The 24,196-nt window shown below is 40.2% G+C and overlaps 1 protein-coding gene across 1 annotated transcript in view; it reads right to left on the reverse strand.

Moving 5' to 3' along the window:
* CCDC152 (coiled-coil domain containing 152) overlaps positions 1-23,034 on the reverse strand; it is a 32,631-nt gene extending 9,597 nt beyond the window's left edge. The window contains exons 1-3 of the mRNA XM_083818413.1: positions 22,933-23,034; positions 10,023-10,104; positions 7,621-7,726 (exon numbers count right to left, since the gene is read on the reverse strand). Of these exons, the coding sequence (XP_083674539.1) occupies positions 7,621-7,726; positions 10,023-10,085 (169 nt within the window). The 5' untranslated portion in view covers positions 10,086-10,104; positions 22,933-23,034. The remainder of the gene's footprint in view (positions 1-7,620; positions 7,727-10,022; positions 10,105-22,932) is intronic.
* Positions 23,035-24,196: the final 1,162 nt, after the last annotated feature.

Genomic DNA, 24,196 nt, shown 5'->3' on the forward strand with positions numbered 1-24,196 from the left:
AAGGGTACAGCAGCTAGTCTTGCAATGAATCACAGCTATTCAGGTGAAAGCCACTCTTTTGTCTAGTCCCGAGAATATTTCCTTATCTTTATTATCTTTGAAAGATAAGTATTGACAAATTCCTTCTGTAATTATAGTTGTGATTGGACAGAATTAGTGGGCACCTGGTTTGGCTTGGCTGCATTAAGGAAGAAAAAACAAAATTTTGCTAAATGGTTGCAGCTTTGTAGATCACTGGTATTAGCATCTGTTATGGATTCTGTGTGGCTCCTTCTCTGTACAGAACACTCCCTACATTCAGAAAGACTGAACAGCCTAACAGATCTTTTTCCGTGTTTAATTTATAATTCATTGCAGTGTCTTCCATCTGAACTTAGAACTGAAAATATTTGCTTTTTTTCTTATAGGGCAAATGCATCAATGACCTTTTTTTTTTTTTTTTTTTTTTTTTTTCCTTTAACACCTTTAAAACCATAGTTAACGAATATTTAATCCCAAAGATGCTAAGAAAATGTCTTTCCCATCCTTGTTACTTGGAAGCAATATCTACAGCTACAGAGCAAGTTCTGCAAGAAATACTTCAAAAAAGTGAAGTAATTATTGGCCAAACTAAACAAAAACAAAACCAAAACACTATTTCAGTCAAAATAGAACCACCTTAAGTTTTCTGTGGAAACAATGCAATTGTTTTTTTAAAAAAAACTATGGTATATTTTTGTTCAGAACTGTAGTCTGCACCACAGGACTCCATTTAGTCAGCACAGAAAACACTTAGGAGGAGAAAAAAAGTGTCTTAATTGTATTTGCAAGGATTTACACTAAACAAAAACTGTGGCCCTGAATCTCACTTTGGTTTAGCAAAGAGCATATTAAGACAAAGCAAAGCCTATTTATTCTCTCAGAAAATGTATACACTTACCAACTTGCTCATCTTTTTTTACTTTATATTTGGTTAGTGTTCCACACTCATCTCCCCCTTGAGTTTTATACATTTTATTTCTTCCTTTGCATATCCTACTCTTCTTGTACCTTACGGATTTCCAAAGAGACTTCTGTCAGTCAAGGATTTCATGGAGCCCTCACGTTCTCACTGATACTTCTTGGAGATTTCTTGGGGCATGAAATGTGATTCTCATTTCTGTTTCTCATACTAACAAAGAGTTCTTCAGCAAGAATAAAATTCCACTTCCTGCACCCCACCAGCACTAGCAGCCACAACTCCTTGAGGGTAGGCAGAACAAGAGCCTTCCCTTCCACGCTGCTCTTGCTCTCTGCTCCTTTGCTGAAAGCAGCATGTTTATTTGGAATCATATGTGAACCATTCACCAGCATGTGGTCTCTCATGTTTTTCCTTAGCTGTTCTGTGAATTGCTTTGTGGTCTACTGTTAAGCCTTACAGTCTAAGGTTGAGTTGTTTATCTGTCCTATAAGTTCATTTGCTCCTGTGTTAAATTTGTAGTAAGATGAACGTAAGAATGTTATTCAATTTGAGAATGTACATACATTAAGAATGTACGTTGACATTGTTCATTAAAAAATTGATGCAGCTGTCCAGACTCAGCAATTTCAGCTTTTGGACCAACTCTTCTACAGATACTCTTGGGAAATGTGGCTAAGATGGGTTCTGGGAAGTGGTTTAGGACATGAGGCTAGAAGAAATCTTTTTTTCCAAGCCACAGCTGGCCCTATCATTATATTAAAGCCATTCTCACAGCCAGAGTCTGTTAGGATAACTCTTGCCAGAGTAAGAATGGAAGTATCAATGCTGCTTTTGGTCTCATACATCTTCTCCAGTTCTGCACAGGACTCCTTTATATCTCCACCAATAATAACAAGTGGTTTTTAATGCCACAGTGCTTTGACTTTCAAAAAGGTTCCACAAAGAATCAAACCATTTGACACAGCACTTTCAGTGTTCTGATTCTGAATATACAGTATGCTACTAATTTAATCATAAATCTGTCTTCTGAAGGTTGAATGTTGCAGGTGAATTTGATAAAGGTACAAAGATTATTACTATTGATTTTAAAAAGAAAAAGCAAAATGCCTTAGAAATATTTTATAATTATTCTAATTTTTAATTACTATAAAAGCTGTAATGACCTTTTAAAATATTTTTAACATTACAATCACTGCTGATCTCCATTAACATTGTAACTTTTGTTTGGCTGTGAAACTGTTGCCTGATCGCCTGTAATGAATGTAGTTCAAAAATGTTACTTATATAAACTCTTTAAGTATTGTGGTGTGCTAGAGTTCTATTGGAATACCTTATTAACCTAATAAAATGGCTATATTAATTACATTAATTTCTAAATATATTTTTGCCCTTGGCATCTCTCGTTTATCTTATCACCAAGTAGCTTTCAGAAACACTTCTTGGATGTTCCACTTTGTTCCAAGTTCCCCCTTTTGATTTTTCCTTTACTGCTACTAGCAGCTTCGTAATCTTTTACTTTTAGACAAGAATTCTCGGCTTCCAGCAATTCTGTTTCCTATCAATATCCCTACCAATTTGTACAACTACTACAACATGAGTATTTTTGAGATGTGTTGTTTTTGCCTTTTTTTCCCCCCCTTCCATCTGCTGCTAAACAGCTCGAGGTCGCTCTCCTCAGTTTTATCGGCATAACTACCGCCTGAAATCATTTCACTCAGTGAAATATCTCAGTGATGTGAGGCACCACTACTTAAGAAGCCCAAATCTCTCTACTGAATTCCATCTGTTTTCAGTCCATTCTGCTTACAGTGTCCTTGCTGCAGTCTTCCCAGCTGGTCTGACTTCCTGCATTGTCTCTTGTGCATTCTCTGCTATCTTTCATACCACAGGTTTTATGGAAAGAATAAATTCTTCTTTTTATCAGTTTTTTCCTTTCCCTCTTTAAAATCTCTTTTGTATAAAAACTCACCTCTTTGTTTTCATTAATAATGAAACTTCTTGGTCTGTTTCTGAATGATTATCCTTCATTGTCTTTTGTGATTAATAGAAAAACAAATTACTCTAATGAGTCAGATCAAAGTTCCACTATCCCATTTCTTAGTACCCAGTAGAAGACACTTCAGGAAAGAGTAAAAAGGCTGGACAGACACTGCCATAATGCATTCTCTCATCTTCCAAAAAAACATAAATACGGAAGATCCGAGTGAGAGGTACTGTCTTTGTGTTAAATACCTGGGGAGGTTCTAGCTGATTGGAAGCTAGCCAAGATTATACCCATATACAAAAAGTTCATAAGAGAAGACCTAGGAAATTACACAGGTTAGACCTGTTAGTCTAACCTCAGTGCCTGGAAAGGTTATGGAGAAAATTATCTTGGACGCCACTGAAAGGCATTTAAAGAACTAAGCTATTATCAGGCGTAGTCAAAAAGGGTTCATGGGGAGAAAGTCCTGCCTCAGTAACAATGAACTGGGTGATGAACTGGCTGAAGGGCAGAACTCAATGGGTAGCAGTGAACGTGACTACATCTGGCTGGTTTCTGGTCACTGATGGTGGCTCAATTCTAGGCCAGTTCTGTTCAACGTTTTTATCAATATGCTGGATGCAGGAGTGGAAAGCATCTTCAGCAGGTTCACTGACAATACTAATCTGGGAGGTGATCTGGATTCTCCAGAGAGATGAGACTTTGCAGAGGGATCTAGACACCTCAGAGCACTGGGCAATCATCAACGTCATGAAATTCAGTGAACTAAAATGCTGGATGCTTCACGTGTGATGGAGCAATGCCAGACACAAGCACAGCCTGGGATACCAGTGGCTGGGGAGCAGATCAGCAGAACAGGATCTGGAGGTGCTGCTCAGCAGCAGGCTCGACATAAGCCAGCAACATATCCTGGTACCTAAACTGCTTTTGAGGGTGCAATAAACACAGCACAACCAGGCAGACAAAAGAGGTGATTCTCCTACTATATTTAGAGCTGGTGCAACTTCACCTTGAATATTGGGTGCAGTTCTGGTCTCCACAATATACAAATGATGTTAAGGTCCTTGAAAGCATCCAGAGCAGGGCAACAAAGCTGGTAACAGGGCTGGAAGGCATGTCCTGCGAGGAGAGGCTGAGGACACTTGGGTTGTCTAGTTTAGAGAAAAGAAGGCTCAGAGGTAACCTTGTTGCTCTCAGCAGGGGAGATGGAGAGAGAGGTGTTGGTCTCTTCTCTTATTATAGGATGAGTGGGAATGGCATGAATCTGCACCGGGGAGGTTCAGACTGGACGTGATGAACAACTTCTTTACCCTGAGGGTGGTCAAGCACTGTTCAGTGCTTCCTAGAGTGCTTCCTCTCCTAGTGCTTCCTTTCCTAGTGCTTCGTCTCAGCCTTCCTAGAGAGGTTGTTGGTGCCCCACACCTGTCAGCGTTCAAGGGACATTTCAATAATGCCCTCACCGATATGTTTTAACTTCAATTAGCCCTGGAGTGGTCAGGCAGTTTGATCTTTGAAGGTCCCTTGCAAGTGAACTATTCTGTTCTGTTCTATTCTATTCTAATAAACATGATAGTTTTCTTACATGTTTTTTTTTTTTTTTGTAATCTTTTTGGACTGATATATACTTCTGATATCCACAAGCTTCGATGGGAATTCAACAACATAATTTTGTAATGTGTGGATTTTTTGTAATTTTGTTTGCTTTAAATCAATCAACCAGTTTGATTTCCATCAAGTTCTCATCACAATCATTACCTAGTCTCTTTCTCTACATCATAATTTTACAGCTATCAGTCATACCAGATGTATTTTTTTTCACTTCAGGGTGAAAAGGTATCAGTCAACTTAAGTTTTTCTTTAGATGTTCCAATAGTATAGCCATGTTTCTTGGGGCCCCAAGCACATCCTTCCCCAGTCCTCTCCTTGGTGTTTGGTTGGGCTCAGGGCCAGCTCACTGCCCCTGAAAAAAGCTATTTCAAGAAGGTTAGATGATAACTTGGAAACAGCCACCCCTCCTTCACTTGGGAACTGCTTTTAAGCTACGGTTCTTGCCTTTTTTCTAACTTGAGCTAAGTCACAGCTGTGTTGTGGCTGTACCTGTGCCTAGCCACATACCCCATTGATCTCTGCATTGGTTCCAACCAAGGGAGTGGCTTCTGCCTTGATTTCAGACCTGCCTCATCACCGTGAACCTACTGGGGATGAAAAGAACATATCTGGCCCCTGTTATGGGTTCTGGATCTGATCCTGACTTGCCCTCTTGCCTTGACCTTGGACCTGTACAATCACTATGTACTTCTTTTGGTACTGTGGAATTTTGTCTGACCTTGGAAGCCAGCACTGGGCCAGCCCTGCATGAGTATGGTGGGACTGGGTCCCTGCTGTTGAGGACCCTGCCTCTGTGAGTCTTGATACATTATTAGTTCCCAACTCTCTCTCCGTTGCTCCTCCCTGACAATAAAAAACCTTTCTGCCTTCTCTGTTATTTTTTTCTAGTTCTGATATGTCCATTTTAACTTGTGGGGATGTGAACATTGCATGAAAATCACGGACTTTAAAGGGACAAGATGTTACTTCCATAATCATGCCTACCATTATTTTTGCTTATATGACTATGGATATTTTCAGAGAACTGTCCACAAGTACACCAAGATCTTTTTCCTGAGAAGCAGCAAACTAGAGCCAACTGCTGTTTATATGTGAAGCCTCCCATATGCACTGCTACTGATTTTCACCTCCTCATTTTATCACCTTGTCATTCTGTATCATGAGATCCTCATTGTAAATGAACAGATTAGTATCACCAGCAAACTTCACTTACTCACTCAAAAGTTTTTCCAATTCATTTGTGAATACGCGGAATTATTTGTGTCCCAGCAAAAGTCTGAGTGAACCTACTGGCAACCTCACTTCAGTGTTCAACTAAGTTTACTTCTACCCTGTTTCCTAACATTTATCAAGTTAATCTGTCAAAAGCTCTACAAAAAAATGCACCTTTCAGCAACTCTATGAACTACAGAAGAATAAGAAACCACAAAGCCTTCACAGCATAAAATCAATGATGAATACTATATATTATTTCTCTTTTTGTCAAATACCCATCTGAAAAGATATACTTCTAGAAAAGAAGTATTAAAAAATCTTAATTTAATAGTTTTCACTTTAATTACTCCTTTATTTGACAACTGTTTTATTGTGATGTGGATGCTTAAAATTCCCACCTGTAAAACAGTAAAAAGCCATTTCTTTACTTAGCTTCCACGGAACAGTTTGAATCTTTTTAATATTGATATAAACTTTTATTATTATTGCTAACTGTTTAGCACCATAATGATACCTGCTATACAAAGTAAAAGAAATACGACCAAAACTCTGATCACAATAAAGGTGATAGTAACACAAGTGAAGCCTATAGAATAAACTTACAACAGCAATATTGGCTTAATTGAACTCAAGCTTGAAGAATTACATGGTATTCTTTAACACCTTGTAACTGAGTTGGAAATGCCACTATGATAGAAACTTGATAGTGACATTATAAACTGAAAATGGGCTGTCACATTGTTTAATTCTGACCTCTTCAGAGATTACGTTTCACACAGATACAAAGTCTAATCACTTTGGACAGATCTTCAGTCCTTGGGAAGTCAAATAAATGTATAGGCAAAACAAACACTCATATTCCACCATTGCCAGAGGTCCTTAAAACAGCCCAGAATTAATTTAAGTAAGCAATATTCAAAGAGGAATACTAAAACTTTAATATCCCTGTCAGCATGGTAGAAAATGTATTCCAGCCCCTGAACTGGGTTATTTTAAACAAACCAAATCACACAAACAACTAAGAAAAATAATTCCTCGTGTTATCTCAGAAGACCACCAGTCTGACATCCCATCTCTAATTACAGAGAAACTTTGACATTTCAGAAGACAGTGGAACAGGCATTCAAAAATACATCTGGCTCATTTTTCAGTTGGCAAAATACTTCTGTCAACCAGGTGAAACATGACATTTGCCATATTGAAAACAACAGAACAGCTCAGCCGGACACATGGTAATGCCAATGCTGATCTTACTTTTCCCAAATGTTGACCCTATTGTTCTATACAGATATTCGAGCTGCTTGTTGATTAACACAAGTCACAGTTCTAACACTTTAAGTAGAACTACTGGTGTTAGTTTGCTTAGAAATGCTGGCAATTGTAAACTGCAGCTGTTCATAGGAAGCTCAAAAGGTAAAGAAAAGAAAAAGGTAAGCACTTGGGATCAATAATGTCATCAGGTGTCTCAAGCTTAGGTGACCCTTTTCCTCCTTCCCTGTTTCCTTGGAAAAAGAAGTAATGCAATCAACAGAAAAAATGTCACAAAGTTTTTCTTTCATAGGTATTGCATGTGCTTAAAAATCTAACAAAGTGGGTGGATACTAAAATCAAGTGGAAAATAGTAACTTTAATGCAGTTCTCAAAATATATTTGTGAATTAAATTTATCTGTTTTGAGAAAATGAGGTGGATTCCATTACGTGGCACAAGATTTAAGCATCACTATTTTTCACGCAGTATCTTAGATCCTTGCTACTGTATTACTGTATTTTATATGTCTGAAAATAATGGAAATACTTATCAGAACTTCCTGAATACAAGCAAAAACAGACTTCTTAAAAGACAAACAAACAAAAATCAACCAAAAAACTTACCTTCTTTTACTGATTCCTCCTTTGATTGGCTTAATGATAACAACCTGTTAGATTTTTCCAGCTGAAGAACCAGTAGATTGTTTGCTTCACTTATTTCTGATATTTTCTAGAAAATTGGAAAAAGACTAATGTTACATTAATATCTTTTGATATAAACCATGAATTTTGAGTTTTAAATTGATATAAAAATTAACATTGAGACAATACTGCAGTCAAAAGCCTGTGTTATTTGACTTTCTGGAAGTTTCACCGTAGAATGTAACGGCTTGGGTTGAAATGGGCCTTTAAAGATCAACCAGTCCAACTCTCCTGCAATGGGCAGGGACATTTTTTACTTAAGTAGGTTGCTCGAAGACTTTGACCACTTCCAATGATGGAGCATACACAACCTCTTTGGGCAACTTGTTCCAATGTCTTATGCTACTCATTGTAAAAAATTTCTTCCCTATATCCAACCTAAATTTACCCTCTTTCAGTTTAAAACTGTTGCCCCTTGTCTTGTCACTACAGGCTCAGGTAAAAAGTCTTTCTCCATCTTTCTGATAAGCTCCCTTTATATACTGAAAGGCCACTGTAAGGGCTCCCCGGTGCCTTCTCTTCTCCAGGCTGAACAACCCCAACCCCCTCAGCCTCTCATTGGAGGGGTGCTGCAGCCTTCTGATCGTCCTTGTGGACCTCCTCTGGAATTGCTCCAACAGGTCCGTGTTCTTCTTGTGATGGGAACCCCAGAGCTGAACACAGGACTCCAGGTGGGGTCTCATGACAGCAGAGCAGAGGGGGACAATCACCTCTCTTGCCCTCCTGGCCACGCTGCTTTTGATGCAGCCCAGGATACAGCTGGCTTTCTGGGCTGCAAGTGCACTTTGCTGGTTCAGTTTTTCATCCACCAGTATCCCCAAGTCCTTCTTGACAGGACTACTCACAATCAATTAATCACACAGTCACTCAGGTGCAGGACCTTGCTCCTGGCATTGCTGAACTTCATGACATTCACATTTTAGACTTGAAAGACCATGCAGTTGATAGTTTACTCTGCTGAATGAAGAATACTACTTACTTCACTACTTATAAGCTAGCTCTTTCTTCTGAATTCTGTAGTCTATATTCTACATTATTCCTCAGTAAGTTTCTGTCTACTGTTTTGCGTAAGAGGCTGCTGATGCCTTCACTGAGCACCAAAGTGAGTAATGTGTGTGAATGGGAATAGGTATAATATATTTTTTCTATGAGAAAAATATGTCTTTCAGGTGTCCAATCTATATTATCTCTAGTATGGACTTACTGAACAGGATCCATTACCGGAGAGCTGGTCAATGTGGGTCTAACAAGAATTATAATACCAATTTTTCTCAGTGGATCACTCTCCTAAGAACTGACAAATAGAGAGCTCAATGCATATGGAATACAAGAACAGATGCTTCTGTTATAGTAATGATATTTTTCTAGAAAAAAAAGGAACAATTCCTGAAAGGAAAGTCCAGCAAAGCTCTGTAATACTGGTATCACCAATAGATGTTTTTGTTACAAAAAGGTATTCTGCACTTCTCCTGAGAAGCCAAAGTTGGCCTCAGCACCATTAAAATTCTAGTACAGAAAAAGAAGCCTTCTCAGATTCCACAGACTTTGCAGAGAGATCTCTCAAACCAGAGAGCTGAGCAATGACCTGCTGCATGAAGTTCAACAAGAGCAAGTGCCGAATTCTGCACCTAGGATGGGGCAACCCTGGCTGTATGTACAGACTGGAGAGAAAGAGGTTGGAGAGCAGCCCCACTGAAACAGATCTGGGGATTCTGGTTGAGGACGAGTTGAATATGAACACTTGGTTTGTTCCTCTTAGAGAAGAGGAGGCTAAAGGGAGGACTCATGACAGCCTGCAGCTCCCTCACGAGGGGAACGGAGGGGCAGGTTCTGAGCTGCTCTCTGGGGACAGCGACAGGACCCGAGGGAACGGCATGGAGCTGGGACAGGGGAGGGTCAGGCTGGGGGTTAGGGAAAGGTTCTGCACCCAGAGGGTGGTCAGGCACTGGGACAGGCTCCAAGGTATGTGGTCAAGTCACCGAGCCTGCCAGAGTTCAAGAAGCATTTGTACAACGCTCTCAAACCCATGCTCTGATTTTTGGGTGGTCCTATGTGGAGCCAGGAGTGGGACTCAACGATCCTTCTGGGTCCCTTCCAACTTGGGGTATTCTGTGATTTTATGATTCTATTAAATCTCTAGTATCACTCGGAGATACTGTCAGTACAAACACTTTCCAAACAAAAGCATTGTTATTACAAGGCATATTAGTAAGCCAAAACCACTTAGAAGAAACTTTCAAATGATAAGCTTATTAAAACATCACAAAATATTTGTAAATAGGGATTTCATTTTTAAAAAATTATTTTTTACTTTCCTCACTTACCTTTTCTATCTCTGAGAAGTTGTCTAGAAGTTTATCAAGATTCACCACACTGATTTTCTTCATGGCTGTGGTTCACTTATATCTGGAAGATTTCATCCAGTGATCAATGTGTATATTAAAAATAGATCTATGAATGTATGTATTTCCCATTCACACTATATCAAATGATTTCATATGCAAAAAGGTAAGGAGAACAGAGAATACCTTTTAAAAATTATTATTCTTTTTTCATATTAATCGAAATTTCAACTAACATGAGCTCAGGCATTTCTAAGAAATTAGATGAGTATCAGAAAACCCAAGGCAAATCTATCAAACTGTTAAATGACATCATAGAATTTGGAATTTTTTTGTTGTTGTTGTGATTCGGAAATAAACCTGAATCCTCTCCAGAGACACAATGACACTATTTTACCTAAAAATACCAGCAATCTGCACATGGGATGCTTTTAAAACATATGACCTACTTCTTTTTATATATACTGCTAAAACAGATTGGTTATCCTATTCTCACTTTAAAGAGCAGGAAACTGAATCAATTGAAACAATTACTCATCTACGCTATGCGTAATTTATTGGCAACAGATGAATTTCTGTTAATTTTGATTAACTTAAAAAATGTTTCTTAAGTAAATGAGCTTTTATGAGGCACACATTAATGCAAGATACAGACCTTTTAACTGTGTACATGCTCTAACTATTGAGGCTTCAAGTTACATACATCTTTTCTTATAAACAATTTGCATTAATATCAGTGATGAGACACTGCTGCATATATACCTTACTGTATGAATAAAAATACAGTCTTTTGAGGCACATCCATATAATTCCAGATTATTAACACAATTCCTATTTTTACTAGAAACTCTACGTACAGAATCTTCAACATGCATTTGCAAGATGAATTTGAAAGAAACAATATGAGCATTTCAAAAAATATTTAAAATATCTTTGAATATCAGGCTTCACCAAATAATGATTCCAATACCAGATACAGCATGTATTCTGGACAAAATCATCAATTCTGTGTGGAAGTATAAAAATTGTCGTTTTATAAATAGTAAAAAGATGAAATGAGAGAGCTGAACCAGAAGGTAGAATGTGTGCACTACCCAAAAACTGAAGAGATTTCCAGACAGATGTACTTACAATGGAGTTATGCTGAAATATACATGTAAATGAACAAGTGCTGACCAAGAACCAAATGGAATTTTCTCATTCATTCAATATTTACAGTTCTTTATGTAAATGCAGCTTCTTTAGCAAACAGTACAATAAAGACATGAGTTTTGTGTGTTTAATAATTTTGTCTTGTATCCACTGTTTCCTTTAGTTAGCATTAGAAGGACCAATGCTAATTTGTCAGGTGAAGATAATGAGCTTTTTAAAAAATCAATGGTTTTTAAGAATATGCCTAATATTAAAGAACTAAGTTAAATTAGTTATTTTCTTCAAAGTTAGCAATCTTAATGACCTGCAGCTGCTATTATAATGCAATAAATTGTTAAAATGGAGTTTGAAATATTTATTTAGGACATTCAATTTTGTAAAGCAATTAAGTATGTTAATAATTTAGTAGTCGATAATCTAAATGTAGACTATGAAAACCCTGATCTTTCCAGTCCTTATCATGGGCAGTACCTTAAATGATTTTCTGTTTCACTGTCCCATCTCATCATGCTCTTAAAGCCCTATTTTGCCCTCTAAATTTTGACTGAGGATGGAAGCTCAGCGAACTGCCACATTGTATGCTGTTTTGTTTGTGTGTTTCCCTATTCCATGGCATCATTTGTTTATGTAGAAGGCAGGATGTGCTCAGCACTCAGCAATGTTAGGCAACAGTGCCACTGGGAATACAACTCCTGCTGGACAAAAACAATAAATTAAAAATAATAAGATGTATTATTAATGTTTTATTTTTCCAGTAGGAAAATTCATCACTTTTTGTGTAATTATTGTCACATATGTTATGTCCTCTGAGGACACTTTGGTGAATTCCCTATTTTTATTTTACTAGGTGGAGAACTAAAGAATTAACATGTATTTTCAGCAGTCATAAAACGGACGCCTATATTTAATCTCCACTCCCTCATCTCTCACCGTTGTTTTTTAAGTATTGCTTCTGATGGTTTCGGAGGTTTCATTTTTGTTTTGTGTAACAGTGAAACCTCTATTTATAACTGGAAAACCCTGAGAAACTCTGATTTTTTCACAGCACACCTCAGCTGAATGTGATAGTTACCCAGTAGATCGCCTCACCATTTTCCTGACCTCTACCCACCCTTCTTTAGGGTAGGCACCCGACATTCCCGTGCTTTATTACTCACTCCTTGGGGACCCTCTGGGCACGTACAACACTGTAGGCAGACCAAAGTGACTGGCACCCGGGTAGCCCCCAGAAGCAAATCCCACTGCCCCAAATGATTTCACAGAGCCCTTACCACGAGGTGGAGGTAAGGGCCCCTGCGCCTCACCGGCCCTGCCTGTCCCCCCAGAAGCCCCACAGCCTGTTGGCAGCCTGTGCCCCGAGTCTGAGTGAGGTCCTTTGGGGGGACTCAAGTCATAACCAAGAGAGGACACTGGTAGCTTCTCCCCCAGGCCCCGCTGCCTTGCCTTGCCCCACGTCCCCTCACGGCTGCCTGCAGCTTTTCCCTCAGTGGGCTGAGGTGAGGAGCATGGCGGCCTGTGGCCCTGGGGCAGGAGGCCGGCTCTGGGAGCAGGGTTGCTTCCACCCCCCTCGGCCATGATGTGCCCGGGGGAGTGGGGCAAGGGGATGCCTTTGCCATGACAGCACCCCAAGGGCAGTGACTCTGCCCCTCTGCTTCCCCCACAAAATAAACAGAACTTGAACACCTCAGCAGAGCACCTGTCAAGGCCCTGATTTCGCTGCCTGTGCAGTGCATGAGTTATCTCATCAAATGGCTCCTGACATCAACATTAATGTTAGGTGAGGGGGGATTTCATGTCTGAATATTCCTTTGAACAGAGGTGAATAGACTTCGTATGGGAGCAGGTCTGTGAGTGACAGAAAGATCGATTGATTCCCATTATCTCCAGTTTCTAAGTATTTATACTGTGCCTGTAGCTATGGTTACCAAGCAGCGATACTGTCCGTGTGGATCACTCCTTTCACTGAGGTAAATGACCACAAAGGGCTTCTGGGTAAGGTTTCCATGATAGCCATGTTAGTGGAGAACCATGCCACAGGGCCTGTGGAGGTCGAGCTGGAGCTCACTACAGCAGTCAGGACATTACCTGCTCTGTAGGAAGGCTGCTATTTGGGGGCGTGGTGTGTAGGTGCTGCTGCAGTGCTCGTAGGGATGGAACTGCTGCTTTGGGTAGGCTGGGAAACTGAAGAATCTGCTTACAAATGAGACGGAGCAAGTTACTCTTTTATTTATTTATTTATTTGTTTGCTTCTCTGATGGAAATTGATAACAAATCCAGTTAGGATTACCCTGTCCTAGCATGTTTTCTATTCTGACAAGTGTTTTTTGTTTGTTTGTTTGTTTGTTTGAAAGTAGACACATAGGAATGAAAGAAACCCACCGGGTTACTGAAGACCATCCCTGTGAAATCAAGAGGCAACCAAGCCCTGTAGTTACACAGGAAAACTAAACAACTCCCCCTCCAGCTTCTTCTCACCTTATTAGGTACAAAATGTTTATTTTCCAGGCTAATGTTCAGTTGATGACTGAGACACACCAACATCTCTATAATTCCTCTAGGAGCATCTGTATATTCTGCTTTGTATCTTGCCTTACCATGGAAACAAACTCTGCTGAGGCAGTGGGAACTCTTCAGCAGGGGGGCTCATATCAGTAAATGTTGTAATTGTAGAACAGGCTCAATAGCTAGAGACCTTTACTGAAAACGTCACAGGAAAACATTAACTATCTTGTCATTAAAATGATCACAACTAGGTTTCAGGGTTAGTAGTGCTGGGTGACTATTTGTCTTCACAGAATAATTTAGTTTGGAAGGGACTTCTAGATCTTGTCTGGTTCAAACCGCTTCTCCAAGCAGGGCCAGCTTCAAAGCCAGACGGAGTTGCTCATGACTTATCAAGTTCAGTTTGGAATATCTTCAAGGAGAAGATTATTTTATGATTTAAGCTTCTTGAAGGTGAATTGTTTTAGAAGCTTGGACTTAGGCAGAAGTAATTGTTAATTTATTTAATTGACTTCGATTTTTTCAGCATCACGCTGTAAAATTAAGTACCGATATACATTTGCATACCAGAATAAGTGGACTTGCTCTCAGAAATGCTAAATAATTCTCAGGTGGTATGGTTTTATTTGTATCAGAGAAGAAAGACATTACATCTTCAGTGCCTGTTGATGCTGTCCTCAAGACCAGAACTGCTTGTCTGTGTAGATCAGAAGCTCTGGGAGCGTGCAGGATCCTTTATGTCTGAGCATGTCTAGAGAAATAACAACCTACCAGTCATGGTCACAAGCACTATTTGTAGGCAACAACATGATCATAGTGTCTGAGGGTTGCTGTCCACTGGGATATAGACACGGCCAAAGTGATGAAAATCAAATTTTGTGCATAGAAGATCTGCGGCTGAGATAGATATAAAAGGGTAAAGTGCTGTGCCCTCATGGTCATAGCCTAGACTTGGAACTCTAGATGTGTCATGATGACTAGTATTGATATGGAAAGGAGAACTGTCATTTCCCAGTGAATTTCTGTGATGCTTGCGCTTTCTAGCTCACCTTCCCTGCTTCACTGGCCAATTTTCACAAAACCTGTTATACACTTCCCACTGTACTTGCATACTGCAGCACCCTCAAAAGCCTGTTCTAAAGGGTAGGCACTTAAAGAAAAAAATCCAAGTTTAATAAAGTTATGTGTTTGAGAAAACTAGATCAATGCTAAATCAAAGTTAAATGTCACAAGCCATAAGTGCTCTTCTCAGACCTTCAAAAAGGTGCAAAATCACTGCTGATTGCTCTAAAGATTTTTAAAAAAACAACCCACACTCCTAAGTGTTGAGGATTTTAAAGCACAGTAAACCATGAAGTATTGCACAGCCTGTTTTTAGAGTTAATTATTTACTGGTGTTTTATTTTACCGATTACATTCGCAGGAAGACAGGGAGTGAAGACTGAAATCCAACTCTCATTAGTAGGCAAAAATATTACCCTGTGGCCATCTCTTATATTTGCAATAATGTGACTCCTTATGTCCATACATAAAAACATCATAGAATCACAGATTAGGACATCCCAAATTGGAAGGGATCCACAAGGATCATGAGTCCCACTCTTGGCTCCACACAGCACAACCCAGAAATCAGACCAAGTGTTTGAGAGCATTGTCCAAATGCTCCGTGAACTCTGGCAGCTGGGTGCTGTGACCAGAGCCCTGGGGAGCCTGTCCCAGTGCCCGAGCACCCTCTGGGTGCAGAACCTTTCCCTAACCCCCAGCCTGACCCTCCCCTGTCCCAGCCCCATGCCGTTCCCTCGGGTCCTGTCGCTGTCCCCAGAGAGCAGAGCTCAGCGCCTGCCCCTCCGCTCCCCTCGTGAGGGAGCTGCAGGCCGCCGTGAGGCCTCCCCTCAGCCTGCTCTGCTCTGGGCTGAGCAAACCCAGGGACCTCAGCCAGTCCTCATGTATCTTGCCCTCCAGATCCTTCACCTTCTTCGTAGCCCTCCTTTGGACACCTTCTAATGGTTTTATGTCCTACTTACATTGTGGCTCCCAAAACTCACACAGTACTGGAGGTGAGGCTGCAGCAACACAGAGCAGAGCAGGACAATCCCTTCCCTCGACCAGCTAGCAGTGCTGTGCCTGATGCATCCCAGAGTACAGCTGGCCCTTTTGTCTGCCAGGGCATCCTGTTAAGTCATATTTAACTTGCCATCAAACAGAATTCCTGGGAAGATGATTACTGGATAGAAAAGCAGAAAACGGACTGAGAGAGCAAAGATGACAGACTCTGACACAGAAATATACAAAACAAACAAACAAACAAAGTTGGAGGGGGAATATTTAACTTATAATAAGTTTAGAAGACAGCAAATATTCTTTTGTTTTAGCTTTTAAAATAGTACTGCTAAATTAGTAAGCAATTTAATATTGCAAACATCCAAAATATGAGAGTTTGTCTATAGTTCATGTAGAGTTCATTCTTTTTTTGCCTTTTCATAGGGTAGTAACTTTTCTAGCAAGACAGTTCAAGAGTTTGGTGGTCACTGAAAAATGTATATCTACTGTCTATTATGCAGGTAGGGAGATTTTTTTTTTTTGTGACAAATTATCAGGTGGCTGGGTGATGCTTCATTAATGCAGTGCAGCCTACAGAGAGTTTCTAATAGTGGTAAACACAAACGCATTTTACTGCAATCATGAACATCCCCATAGGAGAAACTTTTCTGTGTCAAAGACCCAAGATATGACAGTCCCATCCATAGTTTCTCAACAACAGCAGCATCTGTATACATTTAAAATGCCATTAGTAGGTTTAGGCCTGCATGATTTTTTACTGTTCTTTATGCTATTATGACTTTCTTTAATACCCACCGCTATTACCTCAGCCATACCAAAGGAATGTGACACCTGCAGTTAAATTAGCAACAGTGATAGCACTTACCAGAATTAAGCTTTGCAAGATTCCCCTTATACTGAAGAAAGAGCACATGGAAGAGCAGATTTTAACCTTCCTTAGAGCAGTGCTGTCACACATATATTACAGTATCTAGCACACTACAACATCAAGCTGCAGCGTAGCTTAATCAGACAGAAGAAGAAATTTTACTATCACGCGTCCTAGCCAGCAGGATACTGTTTGCTATGTTGTTTTCCTCTTGAAATAAGGACTTCTTTTTCTAGTTTAGGTGAAAGCTGTCTGTCAAGCTTCATTTTTGGTGCAAAATATTCTATGTCCAAAGGATGAAAACATGCAAGTATATGCAAATACATATTTATTAAGTGCATTAAGGTACTATAACTCATTTAAATATGGATAACTCAATGTACAGGAATGCCAGTGAGTAAGTCCATTTCAGTAGGGGCCCAAATTAAAAGCCGCTACACAAATGCCCCTACCATGGGAAATAAACAAGGGGAACTGGAATCTTTAGCCCAGACTCAGGGCTACTGTATCATAAGCCTCAGTGAGATGTGGTAGGGTGGCTCTCATGATTAAAGGGCTGAAATGGATGGCTACGGGCTCATCAGAAGAGATAGGCAGGGAAGGAGAGGAGGTGGGGTAGCCTTCTACATTAGGAAAGGTCTTGATTGCTTGGAACTTAGTTATGGTGATGAAAAGGTTGCGTGTCCCTGGGTAAGGCTCAGGGGAAAGGCCAACAAAGGAGATATAGTTGTAAGATTATGCTATAGACCACCCAACCATGATGAAGAAGCAGATGAAATATTTTGTAAGCAGCCAGGAGAAGTGTCACGATCCCTAGCCCTTCTTTTCATCAGAGACTTCAACTTCCTAGACATCTGCTGGAAATACAATACAATGGAGAAGAAGCAGACTAGGAGATTTCTGGAATGTGTGGATGATAACTTCCTGGTGCAGGTGGTGAGGGAACCAACTAGGCAAAGTATCCCACTTGACCTGTATTTTGTTAACAGGGAAGGTCTTGTGGGTGATGTGATGGTTGGAAGCTGTTGTGGGCACAGCGATCACAAGGTGATAGAGTTCTCTATCCATGGAGAAGCAACGAGGGCAGTCAGCAGAACTGCTACTTTGCATTTTTGGAGGACAGATTCTGTCCAGTTCAGGACCTGGTTGACAAAGTCCTTTGGGAGGCAGTTATAAAGAGCAGAAAAGTCCAGGAAAGCTGAATGTTCTTCAAGAATGAAATCTTGAAGGTGCAGGAACAGGCCATCCCTATGTGCAAAAAGATGTGCCAGTGGGGAAGAAGACCAGCCTGGCTGAACAGAGAGCTTCTTCTGAAACTCAGGAAGAAAAGAAGAGTTTAAGACCTTTGCAAGAAGGGGCAGGCAACTCAGGAGGACTGCAGAGATGTTGTGAAGTTACGCAGGGAGAAAATTAGAAGGGCCAAAGCCCAGCTAGATCTTAATTTGGCTACTGCAGAAAAAGACAGTGAAAAATGTTTTTATAAATACATAAACAACAAAAGGAGGACTAAGATGAATCTCCACTCTTTATTGGATATGGGAGAAACTTAGTGATTAGAGATGAGGAAGGGCTGAGGTACTTAATGCCTTCTTTGCCTCAGTCTTTATTAGTAAGACTGATTGTTCTTAGGGCTCCCAACACACTGAGCTGGAAGCCAGAGGCAAGGAACAGAATGAAACCCTCATGATTCAAGTGGAAATGGTTAACAACCTACTACACTGCTTGGTCACCTTGGACAATCTATGGGACCAGATGGGATCAACCCAGGGGTACTGAGGAAGCTGGCAGAAGTGCTCACTAAGCCACTTTCAATAATTTACCAGCAGCCCTTGCTAACCAGGCAGGTCCCAGATGACTAAAGGTTGGTGAATATGATGCCCTTCTACAAAGAAGAGCAGGAAGGAGGAGCTGGAGAATTACAGGCCTGTCAGTCCGACTTTGGTGCCTGGTAAGGTTATGGAGCAGGTAATCCTGGTCGCAATCACACAGCACGTACAGGACAACCAGGTGGTGAGGCCCCATCAGTGTGGGTTTATGAAAGGCAAGTCCTGCTCAGCTGACATGATTCCCTTCTGTGGTAAGACAACGTGCTTAGTGAAAACAAAAAGAAGTCTGTGGCTGTTGTTTACTTGGACTTTAGCAAGGTATTTCATGGTGTTTCTCACAGCACTCTCCTGGAGAAACTGACTGCTCATGGCTTGGATGGATGTACTATTTGCTGGGTAAAAAACTGGCTGGGTGGTGGGCCAAAAGGGTTGTAGTGAATGGAGTTAAATCTGTTTGACAGCACAGCCGGTGTTCCCCAGGGCTCAGTATTGGGGCCAGTTTTGTTAAATATTTTTATCAGTGATCTTGATGAGGTGATTGAGTGCACTCTCTGTAATTTTGTAGACAACACCAAGTTAGGCAGGAGTGCTGACTTGCTTGAAGGTAGGAGGGCTCTGCAAAGGGACCTGTATGGGCTGGATCAATGGGCCACATCCAGTTGTAAGACATTCAACAAGGCTAAGTGCCCAGTGGTGCACTTGGGGTACAACAACTCCATGCAGCAGTACAGGCTTGGGGAAGAGTGGCTGGAAAGCTGCCCAGCAGAAAAGGATCTGGGGGTGTTGGTTGATATCTAGCTGAACACGAGCCAGCAGTGTGCCCAGGTGACCAAGAAAGCAAAAGGCATCCTGTCCTGCATCAGAAATAGCGTGGCCAGCAGGACTAGGGAAATGATTTTTCCCCTGTGCTTGGCATTGGTAATACCACACCTCCACTTCTGAGCCTCTCACTACACGGACACTGAATTGCTGGAATATATTCTGAGAAGAGCTATGAAGCTGGTGAAGGGACTAGAAAAGAAGACGTGTGAGGAGTGGCTGGGGGAACTGAGGCTATTTAGTCTGGAGAAAAGGATGTTGAGGAGAGACCTCATGGCTCTCTACAGCTACCTGAAAGGAGGCTGTAGCAAGGTGGGTGTCAGTCTTTTTCCTCAGGTGACAAGTAATTGGATGTGAAGAAACATTCTCAAGTTGTGTGAGGCTTAGATGTCAGTAAGAATTTCTTCATGGTATGGGTGGTTAGGCATTGGAATAGGCTGTCCAAGGGGGTGGTTGAGTCACCATCCCTGGAGATATTTAAGAGATGTGTGGATGTGGCGCTATGGGACAAGGTTTAGTAATGGGACTTGGTAGGTCAGATTGATAGTTGGACTAGATGATCTTGAAGGTCTTTTCCAATCTAAATGATTCTCTGTTTCTATGATTCTATGTTACCATCACTCATACACGTTTGCTACCTAATTCCTGGGATGGGACTTACTAGGAAAGAAAGAAAAGATTATGTATGTGACCTTATCTTTCCTCATAATCGGAGCCATCAAATAACATAAAAGGCCACTTAAGTTTCAGCATGTGCTGGAGCTATTATTTTGTTCAGAAGCAGGTAAAATAAGGTAATATGTTCTTCCACAAAGTGTTTTTTTTTTCCTCTGTACTTGTGTCTTTTCACTTGGCAACAGATGACCTAATCCTTCCTTTATAACTTCATTGAAAAAATAATGGTAATGCATGAAATAAAAAAAAAAAAAAAAAAAAAGAGAAAGGTAAACACTAGGTGAACTGGAAATGAAATTTCATAAGATGTATGTCATTCTGTGCCTCTGTAAAAACCCTTGTTTTTGTAGCCTCCAGAAGGAGTCATTAGGGTCAGATATAAAAATCACACAATCTTTTTTATTAGCGGTACCGCATGCTTGACTTTAAACAGCTTTATTCTGCCTTCTGAAATAACTTTCTAAGTGATTGTGACTGTGGATGGAAATCCAGCTCACTGTATCATGCTGTCTGCAAATCTTAGTCTGGAATAGCCAGTGTTTGTCTGCAGCATAACTTTTAATAAAATATTTAGCCATATGGTATTGAAGATAGACAACATGTTCCAGCACTTTGCTGCATAGACAGACTGGTACGTGCTGTTTCTAAGGGGAAAAAAGCCCCTCATATGTCATTAGAGCCTAAGAGACTTTTACAGTCATTTAGCTTGTCAGAACAATATTTTTTGTTTTAAAAGTCTCAACCATCACCCAAGCAGGACTGAAAACATTAATTTGTAGCACAGCTTATTTGGTCTGTGTCTGACACAGATGCTCATTTATGCTGATTCTGTTTAAATTCTCTCAAATACATAAGTACATACCAAAACCCAAAGAGAAAGGACATACCAAGACTAAATAATTATATTAATGCAAAATTTTAACTGCTGCTACAGGGAAGAAAATGTCTGTCTGTACACAGTTTCAAATTCTTTTGACCTGAGTGTAGCTTAAACATTCCTCAGTAATCAAATGTTCTTCGTTAGTGTGTCAATATCATCAGCTTTGAGCCAGTTTCTGATAGAACATAATTGGCAGATACACATTTTTTACTGTTTTTTTTTTTTAATAAAACTCGAAGTCACTAAAACAATTGCTTTTTTTTTTTTTTGTCTAATGATCTTCACTTTATGAATTACCATTTATTTTTTATACTGCAGCCATGTCAGCATTCCAACCATGCCAAAGCTCTCTCCTGCAAGCTGCTGTGCAAGCTTAGAAAAAGACAGTCTCTGCTTGGAAGCATTTAACAGATAGATATTCTATCCTGTTTGAATAGGATATGACAAAGAAGACTGATGAACTTTAGGGTTGAACAGCAACAGAGAACAGCAAGAGAGAAAGAAGGACGAATTCAAGAAAAATAATTGTATTTTTTTCCACTGAAATCCTAACCTAGTCTGCATTTCTTTGCTTTCTCAGTTACATACGACTGATCTTTCTGTTGACATACCAATGGGCCAAACTGTTACAATTTTAAGCACATTCATAGCAATTATTTTATAATTTATTTGTGATTCTAGGTTTCTTTTAAAGTAATACTGAACTTCTCCTGATCTAATTTTCTTATACTCCTAAAAAATCAGGGTAGTAGCGAGTGTTTGAACCACATGGATGTGTTTGTATAGGTCAGATTGGCAAGGAGAATAGTTTCTTAAATACATCTAAAACACCATTTTCCAAGATGATTAAATCTGGTCTAATTGATCCTATCCAAAGGAGTCCAATTAGAGAGTATTCTTGTTTTAGTTTGTTTTGTTTCTTCCCAGCAACCCCCCCCCCCCCGCCCCCCCCCAACTATTAGCCTTTCTACTGTTGAAATTAAACAGTGGGGGAAGTCCTGTGAGAAAAAAAATGCTTATGTTTGAAGCATCATTTACTACACCGTGGAATTAGGAAGACAACTTGTATCAACACCTATGCATCTGTTTTGTTGTATTTGTGTTTGTGACGGTGCTCGACTATCAATACCAGACTAAAAGCATTCATTGAGCATCTGAACAGTCATTTAATTATCACTGAAGTAAATTCAGAACATTGTTGTAATTGACTGATTGGTGGAGATCAACTAATTAATAGTAATCATACTCCAGAAAGAAATTGCAAAGTTGTTATTTATGCTATAGAAGCAACAGACTTTGTATCCCTAGAGCTTTTAATAAAATACGTCAATCTTTGGTTGGCCTGATGTTGGAATCTGACTACTACAACAAACTGTATGAACTACACCTAAGCAAAATTTTGCATTTTTAAATTCTCTGTGTTTACAAGTTTAATTGCAGTTCACACAAATGCTTCTCTAGAGTTGCACATTCTTCCATTAAAATCCCTTGTCCATGGCTCAGGAAATTTCTCTTAGAAGTTTTCGCGTCACTTTCAAGGCACTAGCAAATCTTTCTGATACAAAAAAAAAGTTGGGGGGAGCCATGAAAGAATTCCAACACATAGGCAAAAGCTTAACTTAAGGAATTCCACACTGCTAGGTGAAAGAGAGTGGGCAGAGTGCTGATAATGATCTTAACTCTGGGTAAAAAACTTATGGTATGTTGTTCGTTTGGACCCACATATTTAGTAGCACACTTTTGCTAGGAATCATGTTGGTAACTTTCCAGGCTTGTGCCTTATTCTTCCAAGGAAAGCACATTTAGTTGGCTCACAGAATTAGTTCCTGAAGAAGTTTTCCATTCAGAAAGGCAAGGTTGCTATTTCCTTTGTTTGTAATTCAAGACTGTAGCACTGTATGTGCTACAGGGATAGCTGCTGTGAAATAGATCAGGAAATTTAATTTCTTTCTTAGTATGGGAAAGTGACCCAACACTGTATGATTCTGAACTTAATATCTTTCTGGTATAATACCATAAGGCTTCATATGCAATACAAGTGAAAAAATATGCAAAATATATGTTCTGTTAATTTTACTACTGAAAAAAAGAGTGTGAGGAAGCAGTTACCTGGTGTGCATAGGCCTCAGGTGTCTCTTAGTGAACAGATTTTATTTTCTTGAGCTCAAAAGCAGAACAAACATGGTAGTGGAAGCGTCATTTATAGCATCTGTGACTGGAGGCTAAAGAAAGTCGTCAGGTCTTCAACTTCACTTTTACTCCCACTCCCTAAGGATAAGCCTCTGCAGATTTCTTTCCTTCCAGTCGGGAGGAGGGGAGTTCATCTATGTTCTCTCACAATTTGAAACATGCTGTGGAAGGATTCTCTGGATTCTCTGTTTCAGGAAGCTGATATATAATTCATCTGCTAAATTTCATCTATTAGGATAAAGAAGCTCATATTATGAAAAAGAAATACTGAAGTCTGTAGAAAAAAAATTAAACCTGTAAAAAAATTGTGTCAATTTACCAGATGCATTGAGTTTTATAGTTGCATCTGCTTTTCATTTCAACTACTGACTACAGTTGTCATCCACACCACTCCTACAGCTCCACCTACAACTAATTACCCTGTGCGTTGCTGACTCCTTTTGGCTGCTGCTCTGTTGGACCTGATTCTTAAACACCACTGTTACTGTGTTTCTTCCCTTCCATCTGCTTCTGAACTTTCTCTAGTACCTTTTCTAGTAGCCCTGATTAGAGAAGGTGAGGAAACGTTTACTCAATACAGTTATGCCAGAGTTCTTAAGCAATATACAAATCATGGAAATGGATTTGGGCTACTTTTGGGGTGCGGGCTGAATGCTGAGCACAAGGAACAGGGAATGAACAGAGATGAGTGGTGAAGTAAGACCGGAGTTCAGTGGGCAGAACTACAGCACTTAGGTACATCAGAAAGCATGACTGGGAGCCTGTTGGTGGAGTAAACACTCAGAGCTTAGATCTGAGTCCAGAGAGGTGTGGGATGAGATCACGAGGCGAGGAGGAAACAAACTAGGTGAGGTGTCTAGTATAAGAATAAGCACCTAGGAACAAGGATGGTGAAATTCCCAGTGCAGGTGGAACAAAACAGGTAAGGTGAGCCTTGAGTAGTTGACACAAAGGAATAAATTGTGTGTAGTCGTGGCCGAGTGGTTAAGGCGATGGACTAGAAATCCATTGGGGTCTCCCCGCGCAGGTTCGAATCCTGCCGACTACGGCCAGAGCTGAAGAGGCTCAGTGCAACTTTATGGATCACAGGAATTTTGGCACCAATATGAGAAAGAACTTCTTCACAGTGAAGGTGATGGAGCACTGGGACAGGCTGCCCGGGGAGGTTGTGGAGGCTCCTTCT

The sequence above is a fragment of the Anser anser genome (genome assembly GCF_964211835.1).
Source record: "Anser anser genome assembly, chromosome: Z".
NCBI classification, from domain to species: domain Eukaryota; kingdom Metazoa; phylum Chordata; class Aves; order Anseriformes; family Anatidae; genus Anser; species Anser anser.